Source organism: Nuphar pumila, chromosome 1, assembly GCF_984573655.1.
Source record: "Nuphar pumila chromosome 1, dmNupPumi1.hap1.1, whole genome shotgun sequence".
Lineage (NCBI taxonomy): Eukaryota > Viridiplantae > Streptophyta > Magnoliopsida > Nymphaeales > Nymphaeaceae > Nuphar > Nuphar pumila.
Window position 1 is genome coordinate 14,817,679 of NC_143249.1, and position 17,242 is coordinate 14,834,920.

The 17,242-nt window shown below is 36.6% G+C and overlaps 1 protein-coding gene across 1 annotated transcript; it reads right to left on the reverse strand.

Annotated features, from left to right (window-relative positions):
- Positions 1-2,683: 2,683 nt before the first annotated feature.
- On the reverse strand, positions 2,684-6,643 carry LOC149848076 (uncharacterized). The gene is made up of 3 exons (XM_090010378.1): positions 6,170-6,643; positions 4,011-4,061; positions 2,684-3,007 (listed from the first exon to the last, which is right to left on the reverse strand). The coding sequence occupies exons 1-3, from the start codon at positions 6,629-6,631 to the stop codon at positions 2,948-2,950; spliced, it is 573 nt and encodes a 190-aa protein (XP_089866504.1). The 5' UTR covers positions 6,632-6,643; the 3' UTR covers positions 2,684-2,947.
- Positions 6,644-17,242: the final 10,599 nt, after the last annotated feature.

Sequence of the window (17,242 nt, forward strand, 5' to 3'; positions counted from 1 at the left end):
CCAACAATGATTTATAGTGTTATCCAGCCTTCCAACAACAATTTATAGTATTGTCGGGCCTTTCTACAGCGATTTATAGTATTTTTCGGTCTTCAACAAGTCCCACAGCGATTTATAGTGTTATCTGATCTTTCAACAGTGATTTGTAGTATTGTCGGGCCTTTCTACAACGATTTGTAGTATTTTTAGGTCTCCAACAAGCACAACAACGATTTATAGTGTTATCCGATCTTCCAACAATAATTTATAGTATCGACGGGCCTTCATACAACGATTTGTAGCATTTACGGGTCTCCAACAAGCCCTATAGTGATTTATAGTGTTATACGGTCTTTCAACAATGATTTGTAGTGTCTTCCACAAATTATTATAGCGATTTATAGTGTTTTTGGGTTGCACAATACAAAATAATAGGGGTCTGGTTTTAGTTAAAATGAAGAATGAAATGACCTTAGAAATCGTTGAAAATTTATAGGAATAAACTTCACTCAATAATGAAGACACCACTTTTTACGGATTTTGAATATGACCTCCGATTAGGGAGATATGGTCATGACAAGTTGATCCTAATTCGGGTAGTGATTTACAGCGATTTGCTTACTGAATAACACTACAAATCGCTATAGTGATTTGCGAAAGACACTACAAGTCACTTTATTGCTCTTTTTTGATAGTTAAAAGAGGGAAAGAAAATAAAAAAATTATACAAGGCCCCAAAAAATCTGGTTCGGGGGGCGCTGCCCCCCCCCGAGCCTCCCGCCAGGGGCGACCCCCTCTAGACCCCCGCGCAACGAGACCCGCGCCAGGGGGGGCCCCCGGACCCCCCTTCTGTAAGGGAAAAAACTCTAAATCAAGCTCCACAACTCATCAAGTTGAATGATGCTACCCACGCTGGGAGGAGCCCACAAACTCTCCTCCTGTAAGGGCAAAAACTCTGAATCAAGTTCCACGACTCATCAAGTTGAATGATGCTACCCACGCTGGGAGGAGCCATCAGACTCCTCTTCTGTAAGGGTAAAAACTTTGAATCAGGCTCCACAACTTTTCAAGTTGAATGATGCTACTCACGCTTGGATGAGCCCCCAGACCCCTCTCCTGTAAGGGTAAAAACTCTGAATCAGGATCCACAACTCATTTAGTTGAATGATGCTACCCACGCTGGGAGGAGCCCCCAAACACTCCTCCTGTAAGGGTAAAAACTCTGAATCAGGCTCCACAACAATCAATGTGCAGGTCAGTCGGTGTTTGATGAAGCAATGTAGGATCTTCTGTTGGATGTGCACAGAAGCAGAAAGAGAAGGGAGAGAGAGAAAGTGAGATGGTTGATGTTCATCTCCAGGAGAGATTTTTTTCTCAGATAATCCTGTAGTGCAGAGACTGGGTCTTAAATAATCATCTTCGAGGCACTTAAGTCTTTACAACCACTCCTTTTCTAGAATCGTTATTTTTTTTTGCACCAATGGAGGAGAGGGTACTTAAGTCTTTGCAATCACATCAAACTCCAACGCTAATTAATGCTGACAAACATGGGGATACGAGACACACATGCTTAAATACGTGGTGCTTTTTGAGACCCCCGAGCATGAGATGCCCTGTTCGGGGGGTAACATATAACTTGTTCCCCACTGACGGCGGATATCAAGAGAGGATTACACAGCTCTCAGTCACAGAAAACCTAAAATTGTACAGAACGCTCAAACTCAAAAAAAAAAAAGTTACACGAAAACTCTAAGAGAGAGTATTTATAGGACCTTGTTACAAACAGATAGGATCCGTATTGTGGGAGCCAATTTCTCAATATGGTTTTCTTCAAGTGACGTGGGCATATCTCAACAGAAACAATGACTCAAAGTTTGGCCTCATTTTCTGGATGGACCTTTCTAATAATCAGGAGGCCAAATAGAGTTGTGCTGCCGATGGTAAGTTTTCTGTTTCCTGCTTTTATTTGTCGTTGAAACCCCTTGGTATGGCCATTCTCCCGCAAAAAATGTCATGGAGGCCGGGTCCTTCTTCTATTCGACAAGCCCCTAACACAAAACAAATTGAATGTTATCCCTTCCTTATCGTTGCCCTCTTAGTGAATCAGCAAAATAATCTTCGTTTCACTTATTTTGGGAATGTTCATTCACACCAAGCATTTTATTATCCTGCTGGCCTGACCTTTCCTTTATGGTGCTTGAGGCTTCGTTTGCTAGGGATCTCTTATTAGGTCATGCAAGAATTCAATACTGCAAAAAATGGAGTTTTGCTTGGCGTTGTTGGCCAGTCACTGCATGGTGGCAAAGCTGGAAGGAGCAAAATTCAAGGATTTTTCGTTGCACGGCGTCTCCCCCTTCCGTTCTAAGAAGAATGGTGCTTCTTGAAATTGGCACTCTAGTTACAGCTAAATGGTGGCCTGGCTGCGACGTAGTTTGGATGTTCTCTCTTGAGGTATCTCTGTTTGAATCCAAAGGTTGAATTCTCTTCAACCTAATTTCTACTGTTACTGCCTGATTTTGATTAATAAATTTTCTTTATGAAAAAAAGAAAAACACAAGTCCATTACCTGAAAATATGATCATTGGTCCTTGGATTAATTCGCACAGACAATGCCCACTTGTTTGGTAATAACAAACTCGTTTCTCATGTAGCAATCGTAAGTTCCAAAGACGCTCATAACCAGCCAAGACTTGTATGCATATTCTTACTTAACCAACCAAGATTTATATCATATTCTTACTTTATGCTTTCATGTACAAGTTGGAAACTATACATCATATGATACATTTCTAAGCTATATGTATTTGTCAACTAGAAACTTCCAATGAAGTGCATTCCTCCAAAAACTCCTACTTCGTGTTGTTCCCACCAACAACATCAATCTCGCTGCGAGATTCCTCATGCAAAACTAAGCATATTCATGCCACATTTTTTTTACAAGAAACAGATTCTCAAACGCCTTAGCGGCTTATAGCTCTCCCTTTTCTTTGCTCGACCAAAAGGTAAGCAGCTCTTCGAAGTTGTGGAACTGCAACAGAATTAAACCCACTTCAGGTGATGAAATATTACCAAATGAAATACGCTAGATGGATCAAAATGGGTTTTCCAATACTTTTTTTTGCAATTCTGACCCATACAAGTATTCGCCAGGGTAGATTTGCTAGGAACCGGACACCTCATGAATCATATGTTTTTTATGAAAAAAAAAATTTATTTTTCAAGTCTCGAAATTGGAAGCAGATCAGGTCATGCTGAACATGAGCGTTTTTTCTCATGCTGACATCGTGGCCATCCGATTTGCATTTTAAAAAGCTCAAAAGTCAACAAAACCACGTGGCATTCATCCAAAATGCAATCGGACGGCCACGATGTCAGCATGAGCAAAAACGCTCATGTTCAGTTTGAATGCCCATATATCTTCTTTCGTGTGCAGACTCTCACTAAATGGACATACTAATGCAATTAGGAACTTGTAACAAATTAGCTTTTTAACATGTAACATTTTTAGAATTAAATACAATCCAAATTTTTCATGATTTTCAAAATTACTTCATACTAGTGCTATATTTGTGCATTAAAGCACTTATTAAATGTCAAAGATTTCAGATTTCTTATTTATATTTATTAAGTATTTTGTACATCTCCATGCATAATGCATTTTTTACAAAGCAAAAAAAATCAACTTTTTGCAAGATTTCTCCTCGTCGGGGATAAGATATTAATATTAGTGATATTGGATGGGACGATTTTTTTCTTTTTGAAGGAAATAAAATTTATTAATGAGGTAAACATGTCAGGTTAATTAGCAATTTTTCCACAATGTGACCCCGAACCACAAAAGCCCAATGCTAGGTACAAATCCTGAGATACCACAAAGTTTTTTAAAAGAAAAATGATTATCTAGAGCCAAGAGCTCCCAACTTTCATGAAAAAAGGCCAAACTTACGTTTATCAAATGGCTCTGAGATCTATACACTAGTTCTTGCTATTAGTTGTTTAAAAAAAAAAAAAGAGGAAGTGAGAATCTGTACCTCTTTCCTTGGAGTTCCCATTCTAAAACTGAAACTTCTATCCTTCTTACCCTGTCACAAAAGCACCAACCATTATAATTATGAGATACTAATGAGACATGTAAGTAAATTATGAAAGTGAGATGATAGGGACATGTTTGAAAGTAGACTCAGTACCCATAGGTCAGTTTTGAAAGAACCATAAGCTTTGCCAATCTTGATTCAATCATCAATGGTCTCTTGCTGTAAATGACAACTTAATCTCTTCACTGATATACTTGTCATGCTACGAAATCTTAAGCTAGTCGCATAAATCATCCTTATTTTGTGAGTAGGGATGGCAGTGGACGGGAACGGGGGACAAGGTCTCCACCCCCTCCCATGTCTCAAAATCTTATCCTCCATCCAGGTTTTGATTTTAACCTCCATCCCCAAGTCTAAACGGGGAGAGGAGAGGGAAGGCCCCGTTTTCTCTCGGTCCATTGCCATCTCTAAAGAAATATTGGGGATGGGGCGGAGCGGAGCAAGGTGGGGATCGAGAACGAAGACGGAGCGGAGTGGGGGAAAGCATAAGTCTATCCCTGCACGGGTTTGTATTTTAATCTTCATCCTCGCTTCCATCCCCGTTTCATGTCCTCCATGGATGGCCTTGGTCTTGGGCAGAAATCTCAGCTGGTCAAAGGGAACAGGCGTCTGCAAAAGGATGGGATGTAGTATATGTAGTCAAAAAACCCCTATTAGACACCCATTAGTAGCCAGTCCACCTAGTCGGTCTAGGTGCAAGTAAAATGTTTACTCTTTGTAATTCTTAAGCGGGTAGCTTAAAAATATCAATTTTGTCAACTAGTTACAGTGACTAAGCTGCTTCCACTACATGAGAGCAGTTTAGTTATTTATTATTATATATATTCTGTTAATTTTTAAATATATAATGTATATGTATGTTTGTGTGATTTGTTCTTTGAAATTATTATATATATATATTACTTTGTTTTGGGGATTTTTTCTATAAACATGTACAGTTAATTTTAGTTGATTATGCTTTTTTATATATGTGTTACTTTGTTTCTGATGAATTTTTTTATAAAATCCTAAAGGCATGTTTAGTATTTTGGATTATGTAATATATTATTTATATACGTGTATTGTGCTTATGTAAAAAGGCTGAAAGCATATTTTGTTGATTTTATATATATTGGTTGCTTATGTATATTAATATATTTTATGAAAACATGTATAATTTTGTACTTTTGATAAAAATATCTTATTAACAAAAGAATTTAACATATTTTATATTTTAATTAAAGTATCGACTAACCCCGCCTAGTCTTCAACTAGTCTTTTTTAAGGATCTACCGATTAAATACCACCTAGTGATTTTTGGTTTTTACTGTATAGGATGTGGCAGTGGATGCAAAGTCTCTACCAACTAAGCACCACCTAGCGTTTTTTATTACATAGGATGTGGTATTGGACAGAAACCGAATCGGATAATTTTTAATGAATGGGTAGATTTGATGGAGGTGATTCATGGACTGTTTACAGATCACTCTGCGTATCCTCTGTTCAATGGCTCCCTAACGGTGCCATATGGGACACGTTTTACCACCCAGAGCATCGCTTGACACCTGGTTAATATTGCTGGATAAATTGAAAATTGATAGCAACTTGAAGAAACGTGGCTTCCATGCAATTCCTTAGCAGGTGCGTCTTGTGCATGTTAAAAAGGAAGAACTAACGGATCATTTATTCTGAGAATATGACTTTTTTCAAACGCTTTTTCGTTGGTTATGGGGGACTTTGAATGCATTCGATCTATTCAACCCAATCCAAGGGAAGTGGTAATTGGAAAACATATTCAGTACAAGGGAGTCTTTGTGTGGAGATGCTGGGTGCTTTTGACTCGGAGAGCAGTTTGGTCAGAAAGGAACGGCAGGATTTTTAGGACTGTTAGGTTACAATCACAGGTCAGTTCTTTCTAAAATTCAGTGGGAACTCCGAGAACTAGCTTACTTCAAATGATCGGAATGGATCTAGCATGGTTGGGAGCTCGTCGAATTGCATGCCCTGTTTACTTGTTTTGACGTAGCATGCTGGAATCTCTTTGTATTCTTCTTATTATTACGTAATATATCGATTATCTTTCTTTTCCGGCTTTCCCTCAAAAAAAAAAGACGTACCATTTCCTGCGACGTTTCCACATGAAATTCTTCATCTCTGCAACCAACAAAAACATCTTCCTCTTCTTCTCCTCCTCTTCCATCTTCTTCAGATTCATTATCGAATTCCGGAAACTCTTCGCTATCCAATTCGATGGCGACTGCCGGGCTTTCGACCATGGCATCTTTGTGAGGATCACCAACACGAGAATCGCGAGCTAATTTGGAGAGACGACGATATATGAAAAGGAAGGGGAGGGCAAGACAGAGAGCAGGGATAAGAAGAAACAAGGAGAAGAAAGAGATGAAGATAAAAGAGAGGGTGAGAGGAGGAAGGAAGATGAAGGAGATGAGAGCAATTATGGAGAAGTGGGTGAACATGATGTTGTTGAAAAGCATGGTGAGCTTGGATGGTAGACTGGTTTTGGGGCATTGGTTTGAAAGAGATGAAGGTGCCATTTGGGTGAGAGAGAGAGAGCTCATGCAATGTGATGTGGGTGCCAACTCTTTACATACACGATGAAAACTGCTAAAGATAGGGAGGTTGACGTCTGGGGATGCTTGGCCTAACTATTGGCTAGGTGGTTGTGACGTGTGAGGTGCCCAATTGCTTTGTTGTAGCAGCCTGTAACCGTGCCTCTCTTTGAAACGTGCCATGCTTAGACATCGACATGTTATCGGTTTTGCATGCCTTGTACCATAGCCACACACACCTCTTGTTCGGGATTTTTTTCGGCAAAGAAAAATCTCACGATGAACTAAAAAGAATCATTTTTGCAGAAAAATATCTGTAAAATGTTGATTTAATAAGCTGGCCTTAAAAAAAAAAATAGAAACAGGAAATGTCTTGAGAAAAGAGGTTTTTCATGTGCATGTGAAATGGGAAACGAGAAACGAACCTAGAAACGAATTAAGAAACAACTGAAAAACAAATGGAAAACATTTAATAAAAAGAAAAAACTTTCCGAACATGAGAAACATGTACCCCTCTACAAAAAGGAAATACTTGAAAAATGTATAGAAAACACACGGGAAAGATGTTGGAAACACAGGAAACGCACTTCCCAAATATGGAAAACGTGTTTCCCACAGTATGAGAAACACATTTTCCATAAAAATTTTTGGTGTTTCTCACATGTTTAGTAAATGTGATGTTCCTCATTTCTGAAACGATTTTTCAGGAAACGTGTTTCCTGTGCTCCTATGGTGTTTTCAGTAACTCTGGTTAAACCCTTGAGGTCCTCTATGTCCACTTGAGAGTGCACCCAGCTTAGACCTTACAGCAAGAAACGCCACCCATGAGTTTTGAACTTGTGACGTCCCGTGGTGACATTCACAAGTCGTCCATACGATATGAGTGGAGCTCTTGCGGGCAACACATAAAAATTAAAATATAAATATTATGATAAAAATGCAATGGCCTTAAAATTTATATTTTAAAAATAGCAGTTTTTAGAATTGTATCAATTTAAAAAAAACAGCAATATTTATGACTATGCCTTCTACATGCTAGGCTACGTGACAAAGATACTGGTATTTCCTGTGACACTAGTTAGCAACTTGAGTCCATAGTTTTTTAAAACAGGATGGCACAAAGATACCGGCTTTTTAGATTTTATGAAAAACTATTTTTAATAATTTAATCTATAAAATAATTTTTTATTGAAATTTTAGTTATTTAAAATATTAAAATAATATATCTACATTTCCAGGTCACGAAAAGGTGACATGGCTAATAAAGTTCATGTTCCCTTAAAACTAGGAGTGTCAACCGGTGGGGTTTAGTTCGGATCCAGGTGGAATCAGACTTGGATCAGATTTTTGGGTATGGTATCGGGTTCAGACTCGGGTCTACTATATAAGAGAAATCATACCTGGACCTGATAAAAACTATATGGACCAAACCAGGATCATACCTGGAACAATAATATTTTTTATCATTTTTGCATTGAAAATTTATGGGTCTTAATCGAAACACAGGTCGGGCTCGGGTCTGGTATAAAATTTCACAAACTATACCAGGGTCCATATATTAATTGAACCTTCGGGTCTGGACCTAGGTCTTAATTGGGTTTCTTATTTGTCACCATACCCAGACCCTATAGAGTTTAGTCCGGGTCGAGTCCAGGTAAACCCGACCCGTTGACACCCCTACTTAAAACTAGAGATGTCAACGGGTCGCGTTTGGTTCAGATCCAGGTGAAACCATACTTGGATCAGATTTTTGGGTATGGTATTGGATCTGGACCTAGGTATAATCGGGTCTATGATAAGAGAAATCATACCCAGACCCGATAAGAACTACATGAACTAGACCCGGACCATACCCGGCAAAATAATCTTTTTTATCATTTTTACATTGAAAATTTGTGGGTCTTAATCGGATCTCGGGTTGGGTTGGGTGGGTCGGGCCCGGGTCTGGTATAAAATTTCGCAAACTATGTCACGATCCATGTATTAATCGGACCTTCAGGTCCAAACTCGGGTCTTAATCGGGTCTTCTTATTTGTCACCATACCTGGATCCTATAGGGTTTGGTCGGGGTCAGGTCCGGATAAAACCAACCCGTTGACACCCCTACTTAAAACACATATCTTAAGTAGCGTCACTGTGAGATAGAGCTGTTAGGTTGCAAGTGGGTCGATTATTACCTATCCGTCCTGAAGAACCAAACCGCTTTAAATGTAAGGTCAATTTAAAACCTAAACCAGTTTGTGCATGATTCGATTCCAACCCAATTGATTCAAGGGGATCCAGCCATCTTATATTTCATAGCTTGGGTCAGTTGGACCAATCATGCACCATATGAATTTTGTTATATATATGGACTCAAACTATTAGACATGATTGGATTTAGGTATGGGACTCAAACTATTAGACATGATCGAACTCGTAAAATAAGTTCAGCAAATTATCTGAAGACGAAAAACAAGAGTTCGGCTCGGCTCGGCTCGGCTCATGTAGTCATATTAAGTAGTAAAAAATTAGCATGTGGTCTCTGGTCTTGAGCATTAAAACCAATACACTTGATAATGAAGGCCATCATACAAAATTAGCATGTGTTTCCCGCTGCACAGGACAAGGCTGGTAAACAAGTCGAACCAAATGAACATAAGGGGTTCAATCGCAGCTTGTTTTTGTAGTGAATTGACCGAGCTCAGCATATGGCAAGTTTTAAACCAGCTTGTTTAAGAAAAAAGTACATTGTTTTAAAGCTGGAATTTATAAGATTTGAAGAGACCTAATCAGAGTTCAATTTGGCTCCTTTATATAGAAAATACATTGCTTGAAATCTGAAATCCGCAGGATTTTAACACTCAACTGACTTGCAAGCAAAAACTTCAACTGTTTATTTTATATTCTATTATGTGATAGAAAATATATCGAAATTATATTTATTATTACTTGAGGAGCTATGTGAACCAAGCTGTGCTGAACACCTGTTGTTCGTGTTTGGCTGCCATGCCTATTTCATTACAAGCCGAGCACTAGCTGACCCCTATTTAGGGTTTCACTTAAACCCCGTTTTACCTGATCATATCTAGGCTCACTTTACTAACTTCATTCGTTGGCAATGACAGCTTTCAAGGCTTATGTTTTCAAACAAGAGGCGCGAACATGATATCATTTTCACAATTTATTGGGTAACAAGAAAACCTAGACTATAGGTTTTCAATGGTCTTTAGTAATCCCACCACTATCGCATAGACACGACAAAAAGGACACCAGACGAGGCATTCTTGTGTAAATTTTCATTGAAATAGTATGCAGTGGAACTTGACACGGGGCAAGTCGGAGTCTTTGTGGCATGACCCTTGAAAATGGAACATAGTTGTTTTAGTAGAAAATAAATTTTTCATTAGTTATTTGCCACATGTGACCTGGTTTTTTAAAGGCTTCAAAGATCAGTGGCTTAAGTAGTGTTTGGGAACCTAGTTTGAGAGATGAGAATGGTGTTGAGAGTGGAGAAGGCAAATATAGGTCATTTTCAACTACATTCTCACAAGAATGTAGTTGACAACTCCAGATTCATCTCTCATTTTCTGCTCCACTCCCTTCATCCCTCTCATCTCTCCAACAACCAGCTCCCAAACAGAGCCTAAGAGACCTAGGATACGCAATCGCTCATCTGATAGCATAAAACCCTAAGCCCACTTGCTTGCTTTCAGTGACCCTGATGCTTCTACTAGTATAACAACGATGCCCGCTTCGTGAGGTTCACACGTGTGTCACATAAGTTTAGCATCGACTTATTCACTCGCCTCTGACAACGGGGCAGGATTGGTTTGGATCTAAGTAGGACCAAACCCAGATCTGATTTGAGATGCTGGCATCAGGTTCAGACCCAGGTCCAATCAGACTTATTATTATAAGAGAAACCATATCAAGATCCTATGAGGATTACATGAACCAGACCAGGACCATACCCAATAAAATGATATTTTTTATCTTTTTGACATTGAAAATTTAGTGGATCTTAGTTGGAACTCAGGTCAGACCCAAGTCTGATATGAAATTTAACAAATCATGCATGACTCAGTACATTAATCAGATCCTTTGAATTTGACCAAGATTCTAATTGGACCTCCTTGTTTATCACCAAACATTGACCCTACAGGGTTTGGTATGGGTCGGGTCCAAGTCAAACCCAACCCATTGACATCCCTATCTCCCAGCCAAATTGGCGCCTAGGGATGGCAGTGGACACATTGGCATCCCTATCTCCTCTCCTTTCTCTCATTTTCCCTAACTGCAGAAGGCAACAAGTGACAGTTCCGAAATGACCTGAGAAATGGGATCCAGACCCGACACGCCTTTCCCCGTTTGGATTGAGGATGGAAGACATGAAATGGTGAATAAAACAGAGAATGAACCGAAGATGAAGGTTAAAATCAAAACCCGTGTGGGAACAGAGGGAAAAAATTTGAGACAGGGCGGGTGTGGAGACCTTGTCCCCGGACCCAGTCCATTGTCATCCTATTATTGCCCTGTGCAAGCTACTATTTATTATTTTACCATTATAAAAAAACTTCTCATAAAAGCTCTAGCTTCAAGTATGCGTTAGGTGTAACTAGAATTAGAACTACAAGAAAAACACGGCTTGTATGTAATAATAACACATGACTGATTTGATTTGGACTTAGTGGGGCTCCTCCAACCATGGTCTAGGCAAAGGCAGACCAACCCCATGTGCCATGCAAATAAAACAACTTCCACATGCAACCTTTACCCATTTTGGTTGGGCCCATTCCTCCAGGGGCCAGCTTATATAAGGTTAATCAAGGGCATGTTAAGTGCAAAGCAAATGCACTAGCTATGGTGAAAGTGGGTTGGATCTTACATCCGGCCCTGGTCCAACTGTAAAACCTATAAATTTTTAGGATTATAAATAAATAAAGAAAGCAGCTTTATTCTCAAGTTAAAAATGTATTTCTAGCTTTTAAATTTTATTTATTGGTATTTTACATGTTCAATTGCTCATTTCTTGCCAATAAAGATATAATTGATATTTTATAATTATTTTAGATAATTAACTATTTTAAATATTAAATTTATACTTAAAACTATATACTTTAGTGAGTTATGACTTATCAAGATGTTTTCAAAGTGTTTTGAGCTTAACTAGATCTATTTTGAAAGCTTGCTATAGGATTTTAATCAAAAGGGTATTTTGGTTATAAATAATTTAAGATATTTTAATCAATATAATTATTAATCTAAGAAAATACTCAAAATAATAGAGAGTTAGAATAGTTTATTTTGTTTTAGCAAAATATAAAATTTAGTTTTGAAAAAAGAAATAGATTTTTCGTATGGAACCAAAACCCATATAGGTTTGGACCCAATTGGATCGATCCAAAGGTTTTTATGAATTTTAAGATAAGTAAACAAGTTTATAACTATTTCTACTTATTATATTATAAAAATTAAAATGAAATATATATATATATATAATGTGGTATAATGTTTTCATAAATAAAATTACATCTTTTGGAAGTCAAATTAGGGTTTTCTAGGCATAACAGATCCAAACTGTATCCGAATTAGACCTGGTTTGGAATAAGTGTATAAGGAGGACGCAAAATGTGGTCAGGTGGGGCCTACTAGGGCACCCCAACCCCTTTTACTCCTTTTCACTCCCTAGGGGTCAACACTTCATTTTCATCCTTTTTCCTCTCTTTGGTTTTTGACAAAAACCATTTTCCTTCTTCTCTCACCATAGCCAACCCACCTTGGGATTTGTGTCCTTCATATTCTATGGATTGACACCACCCACAATCTCCATCAACAAGCATAGGTGAGTTATTCTCCTTCATCTCATTCTTCTTTCCATCTTTCCTCTCTTTTTTGGAGATTTTTTCTTAGCAGATTTTCCTAAAATGGACATTTTTTTGGATTTGCATCATTTCATCCTTGGGAACCATGTCCCAACAGTGTTGAGCCCTCACACAATCCCATGAACATCTAGAGGTGAGCTCTTTGCTTTTTTTGTCATTCATTTCTTGTGTTTCTTGGAATCTATGCCTCATTCCCAGCATTGGAAATTGTGCACAACAGAAACTAAGCTAATTTCTTGATCAGCCATTGTCATTTGCGTCGTCCCCATCATTGACACCTTTATCCTTGTCTATTTTCCTTATTGTTGATCAATTTTCTCATGAAAATTGAGTTTCTCTTGGAAATCAAGTATTGGGAACCTTGAAGATGCCTGAATTTGGGTGCAAAACAAAGGAGACGCCCAGCATAGTTAATCAGCCATGCTATTACTGTTTTTGGTATTACTTGGATTAGTTCTTGAGAAATTGACTTACCCAATTTCTCAATTGTGTTGGTTTTTGTGAGGTGATACTTTTCAACACCCCCTCATTTTTTATACAGTGTTAGCAGCGATCTTCAATAGTAAGAGAATGCCCCAGCTAAACCTTTTTATTGTGTTTCTACTTGGTGTTGTACGTGTACACCAAGTGTTCGACGAATTGCCAAAGAGGCAATTTGGTGCAGATTTCACAAAACCTTCGATTTTTTAGGTTTCGCAATACTTATTTTTCAGATCTACGAAGGTAAGATCCTTAAACTAAACTCGTATAATGCATAATTAGGTTGTTTGGTATCAATCTAGTATGTTTTTATCGTTATGCTACATGATTCGTGTAGCGTAGTATCATGTTTAGCAAATTAGGTTTTGAGATGCCTAATTAGTTGATTATGTCATGATTAAATTATTTAATATACTGAGCATATAATTAGCATAATTAAATTAGTTTATTTAATATTGTAATACATGTTCATAATTTTGAAAATTTAATTTATGCATTGGGAATTGTAATACACGATAAGTGCTCGGTAAAATACTCAAGAATGCGAAAATTACAGATTTAGAAGTTGTTTTGAATGGGATTTCAAATATGAATTATGTGTATTTAAAACTAAGTTTTGAAATAATTTTATACATAAATATATAATGGTTATATTTATGCATAAAAAATGTTATAAAAATGCATATGAGTGAGTACGAATGTGTGTAGTTAATCATGTTAATTAACACGTGTATCGTAAGTGCGGTTTCTACACATGCTCACGCATTATCTATGTTTGCAATTTGAAAGTGATCAGAAGCAAATATCAATTCAGTTGAGAATTGTATAAATACTTAAATGTGTGTACCATGCAAATATAGAAATTGTCATGAAGGCATCACAATTAAATGATACTTAATGCCAAAAATCGCACATGGCTAAAAAAGTCAAAGCGTATAAAATGTTATGCAATGGGCAAATCAAGTAAATACCCGTGGTAAGTGAAATAGATGTAAAAGCATTACATGAATAATAATTATAGTTTGAAGATCATGCTCAATATGATTTGAATGTATATGAATAGAAGTGTTCTTTTATTGTGGTTTAGGAGACATGCTTGACATTATTTTAGATAGTAAAGTATGAAGTGCTTTTATAGGTACAATTGTGCATATGCATGATTGGAATGAATGTTGCATGACTGATATGAATATATGGCTAAATTAAATGATTGTGCAAATGTATGCATCTGAAGTATGTCATGTATGCAATGAATGTATCATGAATATGAATATGAAATTAAATTGAATAATTCATGCATACGGGCATAAATGAATCATGACATGTACTATGCATCAAAACATATTTGAATGAGTCATGTAACATGCATGAAGGCATGAATTAAATATGATATATATCATGCATAAGGGCATGAGAGGGTTATCTTATGAGAAAATAGTACTGGAATATGACCTATGACTTTATTGAAAAGATAACTCAAGGACAACGGGTCAATATGAGGCACTGGTGAAGTCGGGCTTTCAGAGATGAATGATTTTATCCCAATTTCAATGAGATGGTTGGGCCTATCTCGATCTCATGTCTTCCTTAGAGAGGAAAAGGCAATACAAACTTCATGGGGTATTTTAAGATGTTGAAGGATTATGTATGCCTTATTCCGGCTCCACGAAAGTTAAGAAGACAGGCCTACTCAAGGATTCACAAGGTATGGTCAATAACTCTTTAGATTGAGGAAAGATGTTTCTTTTTACTTTTAGCTTGAGTGATTTATGTGTACATAGGCCGATACAAGGACTCTGTATCTATCTATCAATCATTGCATTGCGGTATTGACCGCCTGAGATAATCTCAGTTAAGCCATATGAAGAAAAAATAAAATACATAGAATAATAAATACTACTATGGTTGTTTCTGGGCGGCTTTACCCTCTATTGTGCCAGATGGGTTCGAATAATCAAGAGAAACAATGCATTAGATTCGCATAATCACAATTGTCATGTGCATAAATATATAGTAGATATGTAAAAAAAAATTAATATTTATATATGTCATTGCATATTAGTATACATGTGAATAAAAAAGACATATATAGGTTCATGTGATTGACCTGATAGTCCAGGTCATGGACTTCATAGAATGCACGTGAGGTGCGTGTGTGTGACACACAAAAAATATTGAGAAAAATAACATATTTCTTGTATGATAAAAATACAAAAGTGCATAAATGATCCTAAGAACGGACCTAATGATTACGTAAATATAAGAATGCACATCATAGTCATGAGATTGACTTGTTTATGCTCGTATGAGAAAAGAATGTGAACATCTTCATTTTTTATAGACTTGTATGACTTATTTACTTGTAAAGCATGCATGTATAAAGTATGCTAAAATTGTTGAATGAAATTTCGACATGTTTTTCATATGCAACTTTATAAATGCATATATTATTGTACATGTGTCTCACGCTAGGCACGATCAATGGGATTGACCTATTTATTTTATGCAATTATATGTAAAATTGCTTGATTGCTTATTTATGGAAATGGTTGCCATAGAAATGAATGAATATATGTTTGTTGTGATAATGAATGTCATAGAATGAATGTATGTCATAAATGAATGTCATAGAATGAATGTATGTCATGAATGAATGTCATGAAATAAATGAATGTATGCATTGAGAATGAATTTTATGTTGTAGATTTCCTTGAACCTCATTTTATAAATGATGAAAATCACACTTTGATTGTACTGTTACAAACTTGATTTGTATTCTTCAAGTTTAGTTTAAAGTTTTCTGTGGGCATAATGTTAATTAATGTTATATCACATTACAGATATCATCCTTGAATATTAGAGTGAAGGACGGTTTGTTGCGCACCCAGATGGACTATCTTACTCATTACGATCATAGGAGATCCAGACTTTGTTTACATTTTAAACGGTTGTAAAACATTAAATTTTAGTGTTCTAGATTGTTACTCTTTCAAGACTTCTAAATACTTTGGAATGAATTTTTTTTGTAGATGTTGTTTCTTTTATGCAATAATTATGAATATGATTGCAAACCTCAAACTTTTACATTACTCCTCAATTGTCTTAACATTGAAATAAATTTCATTTTCTGTATTTTTATATGTGATTTTTTCTAGAGTAATAACTTCAATAGAGTTGTATCTAAAGTTTATGTCTTAAATAGAGTTTCATGTAAAGCTATTGTCACAACCCCTTATGAATCATGGACAGGAAAAAAACCTACTCTTTGCCACCTTCGCAGATGGGGTTTTATAGCTCATATAAAAGTTATAGAATGAACAAGGGATAAACTGAACACCAGATCTATAAACTGTATTTTTATCAGATATCTCAAAGGATCTAAAGGTTATAGATTTTATCACTCAGATACGGGTTTAATCGAAAGTAGAGATGTTAACTTCTTTGAAGATCAAAACATGGAAGAAGTTATTCCAATAATAAATAAAGATGATCATCTTGATCTACAATATGATTCAGATGACATACAAGAACCTATAATTAATGGTGAACCTGCTGAAATCACTCCTTCTTCTTCTTCTTCGCAACAGTCTCAAGTTAGACACAAAAGGTCTAGAGCTCCTCTATCTTACTTGGATGACTATTATGTCTATCTATCGGAGGAACTGTGTTATGCTTTAGACATGGAAGATAACATCTCATATGGTGAGGCAATAAACTCACGTGAGTCAATAAACTGGGTAAAAGCCATGGACGAGGAAATTAAGTCCATTAAGAAAAACTAGGTTTGGAAATTAGCTGATTTACTTGAGAAAAGAAAAGCCATTGGTTGTAAATGGGTATTAAAGAAGAAATTCAAATCTAATTGCAGCATTGACAAATTTAAAGCAAGATTAGTTGCTAAGGGTTTCTCTCAGAAAGAAGGATTAGATTATGTTGATACATACTCTTTGGTTGCAAAGTTTATCTCGATAAGGATAATCCTTGCAATAGTAGCTCACTATGACCTAGATCTACATCAAATGGATGTTAAAACCGTGTTTCTTAATGGTGAGCTTAAGAAAACCATTTTTATGGAGCAACCTGAAAGCTATACAATAAAAGGCAAAGAAAATAAAGTATATAGGTTGAAAAAATCCCTATACAGACTCAAGCAATCACCACGCCAGTGGTACTTAAAGTTTTATAAAGCTATTACATTATTAAGATTTGTGGCAAATAAGTTTGACCACTGTGTTTATGTCTGAAAAAGTGGGAGTAAATTTGCTATTCTTTTATT

Coding starts and splice junctions, on each gene's coding strand:
- LOC149848076 (XM_090010378.1), bottom strand. CDS start 6,631: ATGAGCTCTCTCTCTCTCACCCAAATGGCACCTTCATCTCTTTCAAAC. Junction 4,062..6,169: donor TGGAAACGTCGCAGGAAATG/GTACGTCTTTTT, acceptor CTTTTGTGACAG/GGTAAGAAGGATAGAAGTTT. Junction 3,008..4,010: donor TGGGAACTCCAAGGAAAGAG/GTACAGATTCTC, acceptor ATTCTGTTGCAG/TTCCACAACTTCGAAGAGCT.